The sequence below is a fragment of the Agelaius phoeniceus genome, chromosome 5, assembly GCF_051311805.1.
Source record: "Agelaius phoeniceus isolate bAgePho1 chromosome 5, bAgePho1.hap1, whole genome shotgun sequence".
NCBI lineage: Eukaryota > Metazoa > Chordata > Aves > Passeriformes > Icteridae > Agelaius > Agelaius phoeniceus.
In genome coordinates, this window is record NC_135269.1 from 58,656,815 (window position 1) to 58,674,787 (window position 17,973).

A 17,973-nucleotide genomic window follows, 5' to 3' on the forward strand; every position below is an offset into this window, starting at 1 on the left:
TTCTATTACACTCTGATGACACCTGAACACAAGTATTAAAAATGACATCTACACATTGCACCATCCAGGCAACTGTGCACTTTAGACTCTATGTGAACTTAACCCTAAATATCAAACTACCAGTTCAAATATCTCCATGGATTTAGTTACAATAGAATTGGTCTTTAAAAACTGCACTACTTTTTAAAAATATTTTATATTCAATGCAAATCATTTTTCTTTTTTTCCTCTTCTGTTTCATGCATGCAGGATGTACAGTACCTCTTTGTATGAAGACATAATCCTTTCAATAGCATCTGCTCCAGAGATCAGCAAGTTTCGTGATGTAGTAAAAGCTTCTGTTCTTTCACTAACCATTGCCTGCTTCTGCCCATCTTCCAATTCTGAATGTAAAAAAAAAAAGGTTTTGTTAAAATAGCCTGCTGATAATTATCTCTACAAACTTAATTATTATTGCAATGTGAGCTATTACAGAGCAGGCTTTTTCTTTTTTTAAGAAAAAATTAACTCCATGAAGACAACCTTTCAGAAACAACAAGTGAATGTAACTACCACAGCTTTGTCAAAAAGAGTAAGTGGGAGCCTATGGAATTCATCTTGTTAAGCAACACATCCTGTTATTTATCTATATGGATCATTGTCCTTTTAATATATCATCCTGCAACATAAATTTTTCAAAATATGAAAAAAGTGAAACCTAAGCAATGATCTGAAACAGATTTTGAACATTTTTAACATTTTTGTGATTATTAATTTTCAACGTTACTTATTTACTGACTTCATGTAGAAGGAACCATTCACATTTGTGTAAATCTGGCAACACTTTTATATTTCTGTAAGAAAGCAATAAACTCTCTTGGTATCAAAGGCATGGTTTCAATAGGATAACTCTCCCTCACAATGAAGTTTCTCTCTTCATCTGACCTCAGAACAAAGTTGTGAGGTTTCATTTATGACACTGCATCCTGTTAACAAAAATATTCTTGCGCCAAAGAAAGGATTTGTCTCATGTCAGCAGCATTAGGCAAGGAGAAAACACTAGCAGAATTTATAGAAGATATGTGAAAAGTAAGTATATTTAACATATCTACACATACCATTTTGCTGCCTTGGGTCCCACAGATTCAAGTTGCAAGGTTTGTTTTCTGAAGGAAACAAGATTTAAAAAGGAGTGCCTGACTATTCTGAGGCTAAATGTTGTTTCAGTGCTTATAATTGCAACTACAAATCACTGGTGTAGTAAACCAGTGGTGTAGCAAACCACTTTTAAAAACTTTCCACATAAAAGATTTACAATTAAAGATCTAAAGGGTTTTCTGCATCACATAACTTGATATGTATATCCATAAACTGCTTAAATCTTTTGCAGAATGGGATCAGGATATTATTTTTTTCCTGAGTTTGTAAAGTTTTTTTAAGCTTCTTTTTTAAACTAAGCTGATGCTAGGAATCGTGCTAGGCAGGGTAACAGGTGGATGGACTGTGGCTCCTGTTCTAGCAATTGTTACCAACACCCATGTTTCCACAGTGCTCATGATCAAGAAAATCTAGGAGGAATTCCTTGCAGGTGTAATGCAATCATACATTTCATGGGCTAAGTCAAGCAATGCAAGGGTAGAGCAAACAGCATTTTCTTACTCTCACTTCCCTGACAAATCAGATTCTAGAAATCTGGTGTCTGAGAATCTACAGGCAGTACCACAGCCAGATGTATCTTTCTGTGTTTATTAGTTAAATCTAAATGTTATTCTGTTTTCATTTACATATCCATAAAGGCATTCCTACATAACTAGATCACTGAAATGCACTATATTGCAGAGAAATACACTGGAATAATTATTCTATATATAATTAATTATATAATAATACATTATTAATTATACAGTAATTATTTAATTATTATTACAGTAAAATACACTGGAATAATTATTTAATATAATAATAATTAAACAGAAATAATTATTTCACTGTATTTCACTGAAATAATTAATGAAAAAAAATTTAATTGCTACATCATAACTTTTCATATATATGTGTGTGTGTGTGTGTGTATATATATATACACACACACAGAACATCTATGTTATTTTTCCTGGGTTTAATTATGATGTTTTCCCACTTCAATTCTACATCAGCACACTGTCAACTAGTTGTATGCAATCTTGCTGAGACACACTGAGAGACATGCTTTTAAAAAATATATAGAAAAGCTCTTGAAAAGGAGACATTACAAAATTCTTACTGATGTGGCTCTCACTTCAAAAAGTTATTTCCACTGCAAGAAGAATACATTTAGTGAATAGGGAGAATTCAGTAAATTCATTAGTAAAAGAGGATTTGAAATTTTTTTACTTCTGACACAACCAATTTTTGCTGATCTTATTGCGATTATAGCACATGCAGCCTATGCTATATAAAACCACCACAATTAAATCATCTAGGAACCAGGTATGGTTTAACTGCAGTAATGCAGCATTCCTCCTTCATGTAAATGCAATATTTACTGATGGCTGCTTCCAGCACCCAGGCCAGCTCATCTAGCAAGAGTTTAAGGATCTCTACAAGCCACTGCATCAGCCAGAATAGGGATATTTAAAAAATTGAAATTATACAGAATTTATGAGCATTTCACAGGCCCAAAAGACAAACTCTTCTATTATATAACCCACCAATATAATTTTTCTTGAACTTTTTGTACAAAACATTTTTCATATGGCTGGCCTCCTGTGTTTGAAAGTGTCACATTTTAACACACAGACTGTCTCTGTTTCACACAGAATCTAACATTTCCATTTTCCTTTTCCTTTATTTAATTGATCGTCACACTTATTTTATAAACAAAAATAAATGTTCACTGTGTCTAGAGAAATCAAAGCCTTGCTTCAAAAAATAGTTATTCTCCATAAACTGAGACACATTTGGAATGTGAATTGTTTAATACAAAAAGAATAAGAAATGTTATCAAAGAGAAATCTCATCTTTGCCACCTAAATTCTTCACTGAAAAATATAACACTATTTTAAAATTTCAGTCAGAAATATCACTGTCAAAGCTACTGTTCTTCTTACTGTTCAAAGATACTGTCACTGTTCTTTTTTCTTATTACTGAAGAATTATTGTTTTACTTTTTCTTTCTCTTCCCTGAAGAAGTGTATAAAATTTTTGGCTTTACACCAGTAGTCTCAAGTCTCACCATGGTACCAGTTTTGTACATTTCCCTGACTCTTTTGATTTATCCTAACACAAAAAATCTACTTCCTTCAGATGTGAACAAATTTGTGTGTGATCTGCAAAAAGCACTGTTTTCCCAAGCAGGTCATGGTAACTTCAGGTGTGCTTGATTCTTTGAATACCTGCAATACCTCACACTGGTCTTGATGGTGCTGCCAGTATTATGTTTGTGAACCAGCATTATGGTAAGCCCCAGGACTCAATAATAAACCCCATGTTTTAATAGTTTAGGATGCTGGTAGCAAATATAATTCTGCTTTACAATGTGAGCCACTGGTGCATCTTTGTTCTCTCCCACATTTGAAATGTATTTAACAAAAGAACAAACACGAGTAACAGGAATGTTATTTAGTTTAGCATGAGTACAAGTCCTTTTTTATTCATGCTCTAATGCCAAGGAGATATTTACAACATGTGGTTAAATGCTCCTTTTCTTGATTGTACTCACTCCCTTCTTAGCAGAAAGACCTTTATCACTTTTTCTGTTGTGCTGATAACCTTCACTGTGAGGTTAAATGCCTTTGTACGGCCTCTCCAGTTTGGAACAAGACATCCTGATATTTTTGAAGCTGTTCCCAGGATGCCAGCCAGGGTGCTGATGTAGTGCCCTCCTAAGGCACGTGATGGGCAGCAGCTCAGGGAGCTGAGCACCCAGCCCTGCTCTGGCACAACTTTTTTGTGGGACAGCTAAACCACGTGGGCACTGCACAAAGCCACAGCTCACACCAAGCTTGTCCACTTGGACAGTCCTCATTTGGAATATAACTTCCATGAAAGGAACAGAACTACTGCACAGAAAAGAATTCACTCATTCCTAATTCAAAGTACACAATTCAGAACTGATCCTTCTGAAGACTTTGTAGGATTCATGTTATAGGAATCCTATGAAATTTGTAATATATTAAGTTCTAACTGTGCATGAGGAAGCCTGTTAAACTAAATTAACCAACAGCCCTCCTTAACACATTTCTTTTTGCTCTCTCTTGTTTTCTCTCTCTTTTTTTTTTTTTTTTTAATAGCATCTGCAGTAACAACACTATTTGAGTCTCATTTCACCTCCAGGAAAATTGTGATAGGATGTCAAAAATGCTACCATCCTAGCCTGAATTTTACCTTCTCTTCTCCTAGGATGTCAGGGAAAATCAACGGTTTCCAACAGGTCAACAATAAGAGAAAAATTACCTATAATTATCTGTAATTACACTATGGTTTATGGAAGGAGAAGATAAGCACTCTGTTAAAGTTCACAGTATCATTTTGCAAAAGGAGATACAGTAATAATCAGCTTGCCATTCCAACAGTGACTAATGAAAAGGGAGACTGCAATAATCATTACAATCTTGTGTGATACCAGGATCCTCTAAGTCCTGACTTCATACTATTTATCACACACTCCAAGTTGGATCATTTGCTCAGCTGACTTACTATGCAAGTTATACATAAAACACAGATGTTGTAAGAAAGTCTGTGAAAAATAAACCAATGTGAACAGCACTCAAGGGTACTACGGTCTTTTGAGGACATAACTTTAAAGAAACACTAAGAAATTAGATGTTAAAAAAGATGTTATTACCACCATCTGCAAATCCCGTTGCGGTGATGATGGGCACAGCGACCATGATCATACCACAGCTACTCCAGACATACTTCATCAAGAACTGCTCTATCATGATGTACCATAAACGTTTGGACAAAATGAGATTCATTTGATCTGTCAAATCCTTGTAGCTTTTTTGCAGTTGTTTCAATTCTACCTATGGTTAAAATAATAAAATAATTTATTCCATGAAAGATGGACATGTAGTACAAGATACATTCACATGTGTAGAAGAAATAATCAGGTACCCAGAGCTGTCACTTCTGAATCACATCTGCCATGTGGTACTTCACACTCACTGTGCTGCAGTCTCACAGCAAAAGTGCACAGCTTTATGCAAGCCAGTGGACCTGGTTCTTATTTACACCATTGTTCCTCGACAGAACACTGGCAGGTTTTCAACTCTTTTAAGATCTCTAATACATACAAGAAAAACATAGCAGTCACAACAGTTCATTCTAACAACCATAATAAGATTGATTTCATGTCCTTTTAATAAAGTTGCAGCTGTAGAGTTTCACAGCAACTGAAAATTATGTTGGAAAGCATTTGGGAATCAATTATCTTCAGTGACTTAAAGTTGCAGAGTTGATTCCTAAAATGCTGCTTGTTTTTGCAAGCAGTCTGGGGAAAAAGAGAATTATCCCAGGAGGTTTAACAAGTCAAGACAGTTGCAAGCCAATATGTATTCAGTTCAAGCCCATTTATGTGGGAATTGAGAAAATGTATAATTTAGCTGCGCTTAAAACACTATTACAGGCAGGTTTTGAGAATGATTGTGTCTACAAAAATAAACCATTAATGTTATATAATCACTGCTTGAACTGAAAGAGTAATACTTCAGGCTGGTTTCCAGCTTTCATTTTCACTTGCATGAAACAACTTTTTTCCCAACTGTGTTTGAAAGGTACTACAGCCAAAATTTACTTCTAAAAAAATATGAAGAGTCCCTTAATAAGGTGGCTTTAAAACAAGCTACTAGTTTATGTAACTGTGATTGCAGAAGTACTGTACTTATGCTATTTTAAGACTGGTGACTACATCTTTGCTTGGCTATGTGAAAGAATGTCAAAGGTTGTAGCGTGCTCTGAGCCATCACAGAGTTTCCCCCTAGACCTTCTGGTGTGCCTTGGTTGCTATTTCTGCTGAAATAAATATGGTGGTTCATCCCCATGGTTGGAAAAAAGAAGTCTGGAAAAGTTAATCAGAATGGACTGGGTGGGGAAAACATAGCAATGTAGATTAGTTTTCTAGATAAGCATAAGGTCCATCTGCAAAACCAGAACACTGTCAGAGTTCAAGGGAACTGTGATCTGCTCCCCCTAGACACTGATTGTGAGACGGCATTTCCTAAGAAATGGGAAGTGCCAAGCTGTAAACAAGTTTAAATGTCAGAGGGACCCAAAATGTTCAAGAAGAGCATCAGGGGAAGCATGGGTCCACTCTGGCACTGCAGGAGCTAGCCCAGTGCTTCCAATTTCCCTCCTCCTTACCTTGTGCCCTCGGTAAAAGGCAATCTCTTCCACGTTGGCAATGATGCGCGAATGTATGAAGCGCAGATAGCCCTTCTTGTGAGCCTCCTCAGCCACCAGTTTGCCGAACTTGGGCGAGCAGGCTTTGAGCACACGGGCCGTGGCATAGACGACGAGACCAGCCAGGACTGTGGGCCCGATGGGGTTGGCCCCCCGGGACCGTGCCGTGCGGATGAGGGTGTAGGAGGTGAGCACAACATCCAGGATGGGCTTGGTGAGGTTGGAGTAGAGATGCGCCACGGACTGTGAGAACATCATAATGTCCTCGGTGAGGGACTGGTCAGGGTTGGCCAGCCGCCCGTCCATGCTGATCACTTTGTAGTAAGTTTGGTTGGCAAAGTAGGTCTCGTAGGCGTGATCCACCAGGCGCGTGCGGAAGGCGAGGGCCAGCTTGCACTCCAGGTACCGGATGGTGCTGTTCACGAAAGTTGCTGGGATTGCGATCATCAGCCACTTGATTAACTTGAAGATGAAGCTCCTGGGCTTTTTCTCCACAATGCTCTTCACAATTTTTCCATCGAGTGCGGCCACATAGATGGAGAGGAAAGTCCTGGATACCAGAGCAAACGAGTGGAGACAGAGCAAGCCCAGCTCGGCACTCACCAGCTTCGGGAAGAACAGTTTGCGGAGTTCCAGCAGCTGCTTGAAGAATTCCGCGTCCACGGCCGGAGCGGTTCTGCCCCGGCTGCCGGCGGGGTGCGGGACCGCCCGGCCCGTCTCATCGTGCGCGCCGCCTCTGCCGCTCGCCCGCTTCACACGCCCGCGGATGATGGGGTAGAGGATTTTGAGCCCGTACGCCGCGGCCAGCAGGCACGCAGCCTTCTTCGCGGCGCCCGCCCTGCTCCACTGCACCCGCCGGGCTGCCGCATGCAGCATGTGGGCCATCCTGCCCTCCTCGGCACCGCTACGTGCCGCTCCTAGTGCGACTGGCTCATGCTCGCTGGGAAGGCCGGTCCCGCCGGGTCTTCATCGGGGCGCGGGGCCCGGCCCGCCGCCGGCCGCGCTGCCGTGACAGATGCCGAGTGAGCGCTGCCTCCCAGGGGTGATGGTGCCTTCAAAGCGCGGCGCGTTGCACAACGCAGCCCCGCGCGGCGCAGCCCGCCCCGCCGGCCACCATTGGCTGCGCCGCGCGGGGCGGCACCGGCAGCGGCCCGGCCGCTCAGCGCCGCCGCCCCGGCCACAACCGCTATCGCTCGAGGCGCGGCCGCAGCGGCGGCTTCAGCAGCACCGGTCCCTCGGCGCTCGGCTCCGGGTTCACTCTGGGTCCCCCGGCGCTCGGCTCCGGCCGTACCGTTGATTCCCCGACGCTCGGCGGGTCCGCGGAGCTCAGCCCTGCAACGCGCCGGCTCGCCCCAGGCTGCGGCCGGCCCTTTCCTTCCGCCTGCCCCGCGGAGCAGGCTCCGCCTCCGGCCACGGCCTCGCCAGCGGCGCGGGGGGAGCGGGACGGGGGGCGGCAGCGCCGGAGAGAGCCCGGGTCCTGCGGCAGCCCCGGCAGGATGGGCAGCGCGTCAGCTCCGGCACTCCCGAGCCTGCCCGGGACGGGGTGGGCTGTAACGCCGGCCCGGGGCGGGGGGCGGCCGGTGCCGGAGCGCCTCGGCAGAGGGCGGCGCAGCCGGGCCGGTGGCCTCGGGCAGCCCCGGGTCGGAAATCGGCCGGGCGGCCGCGGGAGGGAGCCGGGCAGCGCGGCGTCTCCGGGGCAGCAGTTACACTGCGCGTAATTGATTTCCTGTCCTCTCGCCGAAAGGAAACCGGTATTGTGCACTGGCGGCGTTATTAGCCCAGAATAACCCCGACCCAGTCGCACAGCCCCTGCGGTAAAACTCGGCCAATTTCACACAAAGAAAGCCACAGTAAAGACAGTTGTCTTGCTGCTTTTATTTTTCTCTTTTTTTTTTTCTTTTTTTTTTCTTTTTTTTTAGTTTTCTTAGATACTTATTTCTACGGCTTCAGTTGTTTGAAATTTTAGGACAAGAATCAGAGTACTTACATAGTCTGGTACTTTTACACTTTGAAACTATAGTACTAAGGTAACTGCATAAGATAGTATATGAGAAAACATTAGTTTAGAGTGTGTATATAAAAGTGTGTTTTTAAAATGCGACACTAAGAGTTTATGGCAGTAATAAAGAGCCCAGTTTTTCCCTAAAAATGGAGAGTGAGGCTACCTGCCTCACAGTAACTCAGCAAATACTGTGTTAAATAATTCACATTACTGTTATAAAAGAACCCTTCATTGAACAGAGTGTAATGATGATGTTTAGATAGCAACACAAGCTTCAGGATGAACGAATGATAAAATTGAATGATTTGAGAGCAAGTGAGGTTTGCTTTTAGAAATCAGACACCACTTATCAAGCTAGGAAGATGTCAAAATCTGACCTAGTTCAGTACAGAAGACATTCAGTTAGTAGATAAACCTGATTTCACTGCAGATTATTTTGTCAGTAAAGTAGATTTTCAGTGCACAAAGATACAAGATACACTGGCTAAGAACTTATTTTGCTTATGGCTTCTTATTTTTTAAATCATGCTCTCCACTGGATACTTCCCTTACTGGCTTGTGTGTAGCACAGCATACTCTTAGATTTTGCCAAACCACAGCTATTTGCAATATTCCATTACTCTAGCATTTTTTTACCAAGGGTAAAGTTCACAGATCTCTTTCAGTTCTGTGTATCTGCTGACCTTTCACTTCACAGGATCCTGGATAACTGAAACTTCTGGTGATTTGGTGGTTAGTGCAGACGTACACCCCACATTCAGATCTGTGGGAACATTTAAGTGAAGCAAATCTAGCCACACAGTGTTTCAGTCAATAAAAGGAATGTATTTCCTTCTTTTGAAAGGATGAAGAAAAGACTGAACTGTTGTTTTAAATACCCCCTTTCTTCTGTTCTTGCTGTCTCAAGAGTTTTGCTTTGCCACAATCCTGCTCAGTAATCCATGCACAAACTCCTCTTTGTGGAGCATGGCCTTAGGTGTTAGATGGTTTTTTTTTTCTTTTTACTGCTGAAAGCAGGAATTTTACTACATTTAGTCATAATAACACTTCCCAGTAGTACTGCAAAAATAACTGCCAAAACTGCAGTAATATTGGTGCAGTGTTCTGTGCTCTGTAATCTCCACATTTTCTACTCACTTTATTATAAACTTCTGGAGATACATGTAATCAAGTAAGTTTGAGTGACTGAAGCTGTGGAATTGAAGGGATGTTGATATTAGATCCAGACTATTTGGGGGCTTATCCTTTCTTACGGAGAAACTCATTTCTTAGTGTCAAGAGATTGGTTTTTTAACATGAGGTTAGTTTTCATCAAATGCATTAAAATAAGTTGTGTGGATTTTTTAAATATACGAACCAATAACTGAGGAGGAAGAATATATGGCAGCAATAAGCATCAGGGTGAGTAAAGTCCATGAATATTTGTACATGCAGGAACTAGAGTGTAATCATGACAACTGATGCCTCTTTTTTATCTTCTGTTTTGTGCCCACACCAGCACTTCATCCTTGCACAACTTGGTGGCTGTGATGAAGGTAGTGGAATTGGAACATGCAGGAGATAATCATAATCAATCATTACGCAAGAGATAATCATAATCAATCATTACTCAATGATCATTTTTTTCTACCATTTGATTTAGTGTTTGAAAAAAATGATGTGCAATTTTTTAAGCAAAAGACCATTTATCTGATGTCTTGTATGATCCTAACAGAGGGTCTAATAGTTATAACATCATCTGCAGTAAACTGACATTTCCTTGCTGCTTATGGAGTTATCCACTGTGCCATAAGGACATACAAAATTAAAAAAAAAAAAAAGTAGAAATAGAAAAATAGAGAGAAAAATAGAATATAATAATAGATATAAATTCTGTGTAAAATATATATATGAATTCTGTGAAAAATAGAGATAAATTCTGTGTTTTGAATCATTGCCATTTAGGATCTTTAAGACTTAGATGCGTGTAGTCATGCATTCAGTACATAGCAATTTCTGTGTGGACCAGTGTATGTGAAACACATAATATGAATCCACACAGTGCTTGTTTTCAATTACTAGTAGTGAACTGTAAATAATGTCCAAAATATGATGTACTGCAGTATGGTAAGCTAGGTACATCCGTTTTTTTCTTTAATTTTGAGCTGTAGGTTTGCATAGTGGTGTGGGGATAGCAGGATTTCATTTGAGTCAGATTCAACAGAGTATGAACATAGAAGCCATTATTCAAGTAAATACCTTTCTCTGAAGTACTTTCAAACTTTCTATTTACTTTAAAGTCATCACTTACATAAGTACAGAAATACACCCACAGAATTAGTTTGCAACGTCAGGGCACACCAGTGGCAAATTTGATGTTTTCATCAGAAAAGGGTGATAAGATACCCTGACCTTTGATTTCAAATTTGTGTCAGCAGAAATTATCTGTTTATTTAGTCTGGTTAGGAGCTATTGGCTATATTCATATACCTCAGTAGTATATCCAGACACTGTAAATCCTTTAGGTGCAAATCCTTAGATCTAAGACAAGCTTCAGTTTTAATGGCACGGATGTGTAAGCTTGTTGAAGAAGCGTCAGTGTGGTGAGACTGGCCTGATCCTGCCAAGCAGTAGATTCCAACTCTTCCAGTTCTAATGAGGCTGTAAGGGTACCCAGACTAGGCAGAGAAGAGAGAGGAAACAGGAAGATGCTATTCTGTTGCTTGGCTCCTGAGTGTAAGCATCACAGAGATGGTGTAAATGGGGTGCATTCCTGCACCTGAAGTCCTTTTTCCCTTACTCTGTCTTTAGGGAGATACGCACTTGCTGCTGTAAATTTGAAGCCTGCTTGGCTTGTAGGTTCTAATAATTTACCTGTAAGGGATTTGGTTAATCTCTCTGACAGGACAGTCAGTAGCAGACTGATCACCAACAGTTCTGACTTCTAAGAACAGTGGTATTCTACAGAGAATACGGCTCTAGAAAAAAATATAAACAAGCTGTTTGCCTTTATAAAGTGAGAGAGAGAGGGAAATAAGCAAGGGTAGAGGTCAATGTCAGCTGCTCCAGGCATGGTAAACTGTCGAGTGATATTCTCAGACAAGGAATTTCACTTTTAATATTTAGGCTTTAATACCTAAGCCTTTAATATCTAGATTTCTCTTTCTTTTTAAACTTATTCCATACAGATAATTCAGCTGAACCAGGACATTTCTCTTTTATGCCTTCAGAATGTTTTTCATGTTTTGCTTTAAATCGTAAAGGTTTCTATTCTCAGATCATCTGAAGAAAATTCTAATGCTACCTTATTAAACCTTTTCTCAAGTGCACATAAACTCTTTAAACAAGTACATACCAAGTGCAAGAGTACAGGCATAAGTAGTAAAATCATGTAGCTGGTGTCAGTTAACAGTGGTGATACTGGCACTGCCCACAGCAAGTCTGTAAAAGTGAAGGCAGGAATAAATCCAGAAAAACCATTATTTTACTCATGCAGCCCCAAACACAGGATCTGCTGCCATCCATTTTGTCATGCCTCAAGAATTTATTTGAGGGTTTGCAGCTGGTATGACAACAAAAAGATCATCTACTGCAGTTTACTTATTAACTCTTATTTGGGAGACTTCTAAATATTAAAAATAAGCAAACAGGCCAGTGCTTCACCCAGCACAGTATTCTGTTTCTAGCAATCGCTCTAAGCAGATACCCAAGAGAGAAAAAAATTGCAATTTAATGTGATGCTGCAGCTTCATACTCACCCAACCTCTAGCCATTTTAAGCTGGGAGAATTTTGTGAGACTGGGAGGTTTTGCTATTAAACATTCCTTACAATTACTCTTTAAATTACTTGTTCAGTCTCTCTTGAAATGTTGTAAACTCTTACAGAAATAGAAACATCTGACAAGCCATTCCTCAAATTTACCATTTCATATGTGAAGGAGCACTCCTTTCTGCTTAATTTGAGCCTGGCTCCCACAAGCTCCACTTTATGTCCACCTATGCCTGTTCTGGAAGAGGCATTTAACAACACATCTTACTCTTACTCGCTCACTTCACCTCCCCCCTCACCTTCCCCATACCACTCAGGAGTTTGTCAGCCTCTATTCCATATCAGTCCTCAGTGCTTGAGTGCATGAAAACAAGAATTAAATAGTCTCTTCCCTCCCCTTTGCATTTTATCCAATGGCAGGACCTTCCCTATTATTTCACAACTTCTTTATTTTCTTAAAACCTTCAGTAACAGATGTTGTCAACAGCCTTAATTAAATCCATCAAGACAGCAGCAATCACTCTTTTCTGCATGTGTTCTACAGAAACTTCCATCTATAGAGCTCTACTGGCTTTCCACATGCTGGCCTATATTATAATTTCTGTTATATTTTTTTTTGTGCAGAAGTGAGCTTTCCAGATGACACAAAATTCTTATTTTTTAAATTGTGCCACATTTGCCGCCCTCTTGTCTCCAGGATGACTCCAAATTCAAGTGGTCCTTTCCACAGTGCTGCATTACAGAACTCTTCATTGAATACCATTTAGTCCTGGCTCTTTGCTGGTTTTCATTCTGCCTTGATAAGATCATGACCTTGTCTGCTGTTATTTTCACTTTGGACAGATCCTCACTGTTCCTGTTTCCCCAGGAAAGGTTCCTGCATAAAATTCTCCCCCATGTCCCCATCAATGAAGATTGATGAAAAAACCTAACATTTCTTTTCTGTAACATCCAAGTCTCTTCTGAGCGCTCGTGCTGTTCCTTGGCTATTGATTGTCCCTTTAGGCTTTCTAGAAAGATTTTGCTCCTAGTTGATGTGAAGAAAAAATATTTAGTAGTTTGGTTACTTTGCCTAGTTGTTTCCCATTTTTTCTGGCGTCTTATAATTGTATTTGTATTGTTCTCTGAGTTTGTGTTCCCCTCTGTTATCTTCTTTTTGCTATGGTTCAGACTTTCTCTAAGTCAAGTCTGGTATCCTGCAGCTTTTTCCTAACCCCTTGTAAGGATTTAATTGTCTTGGCTCCCTCTCCTAATTTGCTTTTGACATTCCCTAATTGGAGTTTGGCACATCTACAGAGGATTCTTGGGTCCTTGTTAACATCTATAGAAATACTGTTTTTGTAAAGTGAGGTTTATCAGCGCGAGACTCTGTAATAGACCTTGTGCACTGTTCTCCATCAAGCCAAGGATGGCACTTTGTCTTGAGAGTTCATTCTGTAAAAAATTATTCTATCCAAATAATACCACCTAAGAATGGCACCTGCTTCATATAGCAATGTGTCAATCTACTGTTGTCAGTGATACTGTCCTGGCTGGCTGTTTGCCATGTGGATCCAATCCCATGTTCTTCCCAGCCGGGCATTGAATTTTGACCTAGATAGATTAGCTGCTTCTCTCTGAGCTGGCCAGTTTGTTTGGAAATTTATTAGCCTCTCTACAATATTCTGTCTCTCCACCCTTTAAATGTGAATAGGGGAAGGGCTTTTCATTAAATTAATTGAAAGAGAGATCTATCTTTCAAGAGGTACTTTTAAAAGGGGAAACTTTGTTTTTAAATAAAGCTTTGTCTTGTGTTTTGAACTTCCTCAGACTCTGTCATGATTTTGCAATATCACAGCCATCTTTTAAAAAGTACTCTTTAGGGCAAAACCATCAACCAGGCTACTATAAACCACCACAAGGTCAGTGTTGCTTTATTTCTCCATAAGCTGATCTCTCAAGGAAGGGAATGGCATTGAGTATGGAAGAAGGCCATGGAAGGCCTGGAAGAAGGCCATGCAACTCTGTAAACAAAGTTTCAGCACTGCATTTGCCAAAGAAAATCTTCCACTTGGAACAGAGTCAGGCTTTTTTAAGTCATGCATTCCTAGCAGTAGATAATTAGGTCAGTATTTAGGGATCTGAATAAGTGTATCCTGGTATTTAAAAGTGCCAGAAATTCTCACCCTAGATAGAATGGGAAAGCATTTTAGTGTCCCTACATCTTTTATGCAGTTTTCTACAGATGGATTTAGTTACCTAATGTTGGATATCAAGATCAAACAAAAAAATCAAAGTTAAAATATGTTAAATTAACATTAAAAAAATCAGTAATGTTGTAAAATATTTAAATGTAACTGTGAAAGTCACCAGTTTGGGTTTGTTTTGGGTTTTTTACTTAACATTCATCTCTTTAGTAATTCCTTCATTTATAATGAGCATTAGAGTAGGACACTTGCTGGAAAGGGGAAGGTTCATTAAGAAACATGAGAACTATTTGCAGTTAGTTCTAAGAAATGTCTTGGAAACACATTTTGTCTCTGTTTCTCTCTTGCTGTCTCTGGTGGGTATGATTTTACATAAGCAGTGTCTGTTCACTCAAGGGAATGTGTTTAGGGAAAGAAGCATCTTCAAAACCTCAGGGTACAATAATGCTGCAGACAGAGTTGGCACACACTTTGAATTCACAGTTTCATTGTCTAAATTAGCTGCTTCCTCTCTGGGTGTGTTGGGACATAGAGTAGGGCCCTCACTTAAATGCTCGAGTCACCCATCAGAAGAGCTCCCTCTCTCTTATTTGATTATGCAGGAGTTCTGTAAGAACCTACTCAAAGCTGGGTGCCAAAAGTTGCACAGTCAACATTTCAACACTAGCCTCCCTGGAGAAATGCTTTCTTACACTGCTTTGGGCTGCTTTGATATGTCTCTTCTATCTAGAACTGATCTGATAATGAAGAAGCATGTCAGAGAGGAAAATTCAGGTGCTGAAGGCTGGAAAGCTGTTCTGAAGAAGATACTGTATAATACTTTCTTAACAAAGGAACATGAGATATAGTTATTCTGAAGAGTAGCTATAAAAGTTAGAAAAAAGGGAAATCTTTAAATTTCAGTCTTTGACAAATAGAGGAAGCCTCTTTGTTCTGTTCTTATTTCACTTCCCAGAGAATCAACTAAGCTCTATGAAACTCTTGTGACCTTTTAAAAATTAATAATTATATCATTCAATTGTTTGAAATTATGCCTTAATTCAGAAATTCAAATGAATTATTGCAAACTTTTAAAATGTTGACAGTCAAGGCAAAATATGCAAACATTGGAAATATAATCATATTCATCTCAGGTATTATTTAATTTTTTACTTTGCCCTCCTCAAAAAAGAACTGATGTTTTATTTTATGATTGTTTGAAAGGTCATTAGCTTTATTTGCAAGAAATAATTTGAGGAGAAGATTTATTATGTTGAAAAATTGAAGCAGCCACGTAACTTCTCCTGGATAACTACCAGATAAAATAAGTCAAAAATAAAGAAAATCCCACTTTTTTTCCTTTAAATCTAGACAATACTGTGAAAAAGTAAGGGTGATATAGAAAATATCATATATTAAAAAAACAAATGTAAAACTACATCTTAGACATAGTATTAGCAAGTTCAACATTTACACTAGATAGAATTGAAAATAAAAATAATTGTTTGAAGTGAAGAAATTAAGTAAATGTTCAGTCTGTCATCTGTCATATTAGCTGTAGAGACACATAGACTTAAAATATAGATATCATTTATCATGAAGATTTTAATCTAGTGTTGTTACAAGAAACAATTATGCATACTTATCAGATTCTATAAACAGCCTAGCCAAATTAGAAGTATTAGAAAGAAAACCATCTTGGCTAATTTTTAATTTTAGACTCCTAATATCTACTCTGAACACTCTTCACATTGTTGTACTAATGCTAATCAAACTTTAGTACCCTGAAAAATGTTAGGCTAAAGATAACTCAGGAAAGAAACACCACAGGAAAAGATTCATGTAGAATTTTGATGATTGTTTTGTAAATGGGTGCCTTCACTTGCTGAGATGATGGAAGTGAGTTATAGGGAAGGGAGCGAGTGGAGCTGTGCTGCTGCCAAGAATCTGAGTGGCTCTGCATCCCTCCTCGAGGGTTAATCACATTTACACACAACAGCTCATCAGGCAGGACCAAGGGTAACAACATCTACCTGTAGAAAATGCTCATCGCTTCCCCTGTTGCCCCTAAAATACCTGAGGAAGAGCAGGATCAAAAGTGCTCTCTTGTCCTAAAAATCACTGTGGTTGTAGCAGAGACAAGCTGGATCTGAAAGACAATTCACTTGGGACAGCAAGATGCTCATGACTCCCTTGGGAAAGGGCAATGGCTTTGGCAGCAGCCTCTATGGAAACACCAGGGGTTGAAGAAGGGCAGCAGCAACCAGAGCATCACCATCAGTGCCTCACTTGGACGTCTGCATCCTTCCCTTTGTCTGTCAATCCCTGTACCACTGTTCCTTCTCCTCTGCCAGCCTGGGGCATGGGGAGCAGCTGCCCTGGTGCTCTCAGGGTGGAGGAGGCCCTGCAGGAGGGGCCCTGTGGCCCTGCAGGGAGGCTGCAAACCATCCGGGGGTAGCCATTGCCTCTGCCCACAGTGCCAGCAGCGCCCAGGGCAGCCCTCCCTCCCTGCCTGCCTCCTCAGCAGCAGAAAATGAACTGGGTGGGTGGCAGTCGGTAAGTGAAACTCTTCAAACAGCTCCGTGCAGTGTCAGTGTCCCTCACAGACTGGGCACTGCCATGTTGTGTTTAACAACCCCGATGTCCCCTCACAAACCAGGCACTGCCATGTTGTGTGTGGCAGCCATGGGGTCCCCTCACAAACTGAACACAGCCATGGTGTGTGCTTCAGTCCTCATTTTGCCTCACAAACTGAGCACAGCCATGGTGTGTGCTTCAGTCCTCATTTCCCCTCACAAACTGAACACAGCCATGGTGTGTGCTTCAGTCCTCATTTCCCCTCACAAACTGAACACAGCCATGGTGTGTGCTTCAGTCCTCATTTCCCCTCACAAACTGAGCACAGCCATGGTGTGTGCTTCAGTCCTCATTTCCCCTCACAAACTGAGCACAGCCATGGTGTGTGCTTCAGTCCTCATTTTCCCTCACAAATTGAGCACAGCCATGGTGTGCACTTCAGGCCTCATTTCCCCTCACAAACCAGGCATAGCCATGGTGTTTGTGACCAAACAAGTGTCTCTCCATGGAACAGTAGTGCCCCAGCATGTGTGTTTCAGGCCTGGTGTCCCCTCCCAGGCCATGGTGTGTGACAGAGTCCCCTCCGGAGCCAGACTGTGGAAGGTGCAGGTGCCCTCCCACCCCAGGCAGGGAGTCACATTTGCACTCTTGTGTCTCCACAGACAGGGGCTGGGTGAGGCCTTTCTGACGCCCTCACAAAAAGCAGTGGTTACCATTTGGGGAAAAGGATGTACAGGTATTGAGATTCACTGAAATAGTAAAGCATCACAAACTGAGTTTAATAATAAAGAAAGATAAAAGATAATGTTCTGTTTCTTTGGGTGCTGTGCCTCTGCCAATCTACTAGAAATGTAAACCCCACAGATTTTGTCAGCCATTGGGAAGCAGCATTGCTGAACACAGCTTTGGAATCATCCAGACTCTATGCAGAATCAAACTAAAAGAACACCCTACCCATCTGGAAGTCTTCCCAGCAAACTGAGTTTTCTGAATGTTGCCTCTGTGAAACAGGAGGAAGGGAGAGTTTCACTTGGAAAAAACCCCAAAACACCAACCCAAGCTTTGTCCTAACTGCCTGCCTTCCATACCCTCTGTAACAAAACCCAGTGTGTAGGAGTACT

The 17,973-nt window shown here is 40.8% G+C and overlaps 1 protein-coding gene across 1 annotated transcript in view; it reads right to left on the bottom strand.

The window, feature by feature from the left end:
• The window catches only part of ABCD2 (ATP binding cassette subfamily D member 2), a 44,065-nt gene extending 36,635 nt beyond the window's left edge, over positions 1-7,430 (bottom strand). The window contains exons 1-3 of the mRNA XM_054631839.2: positions 6,322-7,430; positions 4,805-4,985; positions 262-383 (exon numbers count right to left, since the gene is read on the bottom strand). Of these exons, the coding sequence (XP_054487814.1) occupies positions 262-383; positions 4,805-4,985; positions 6,322-7,245 (1,227 nt within the window). The 5' untranslated portion in view covers positions 7,246-7,430. The remainder of the gene's footprint in view (positions 1-261; positions 384-4,804; positions 4,986-6,321) is intronic.
• Between the last annotated feature and the right edge of the window lie 10,543 nt (positions 7,431-17,973).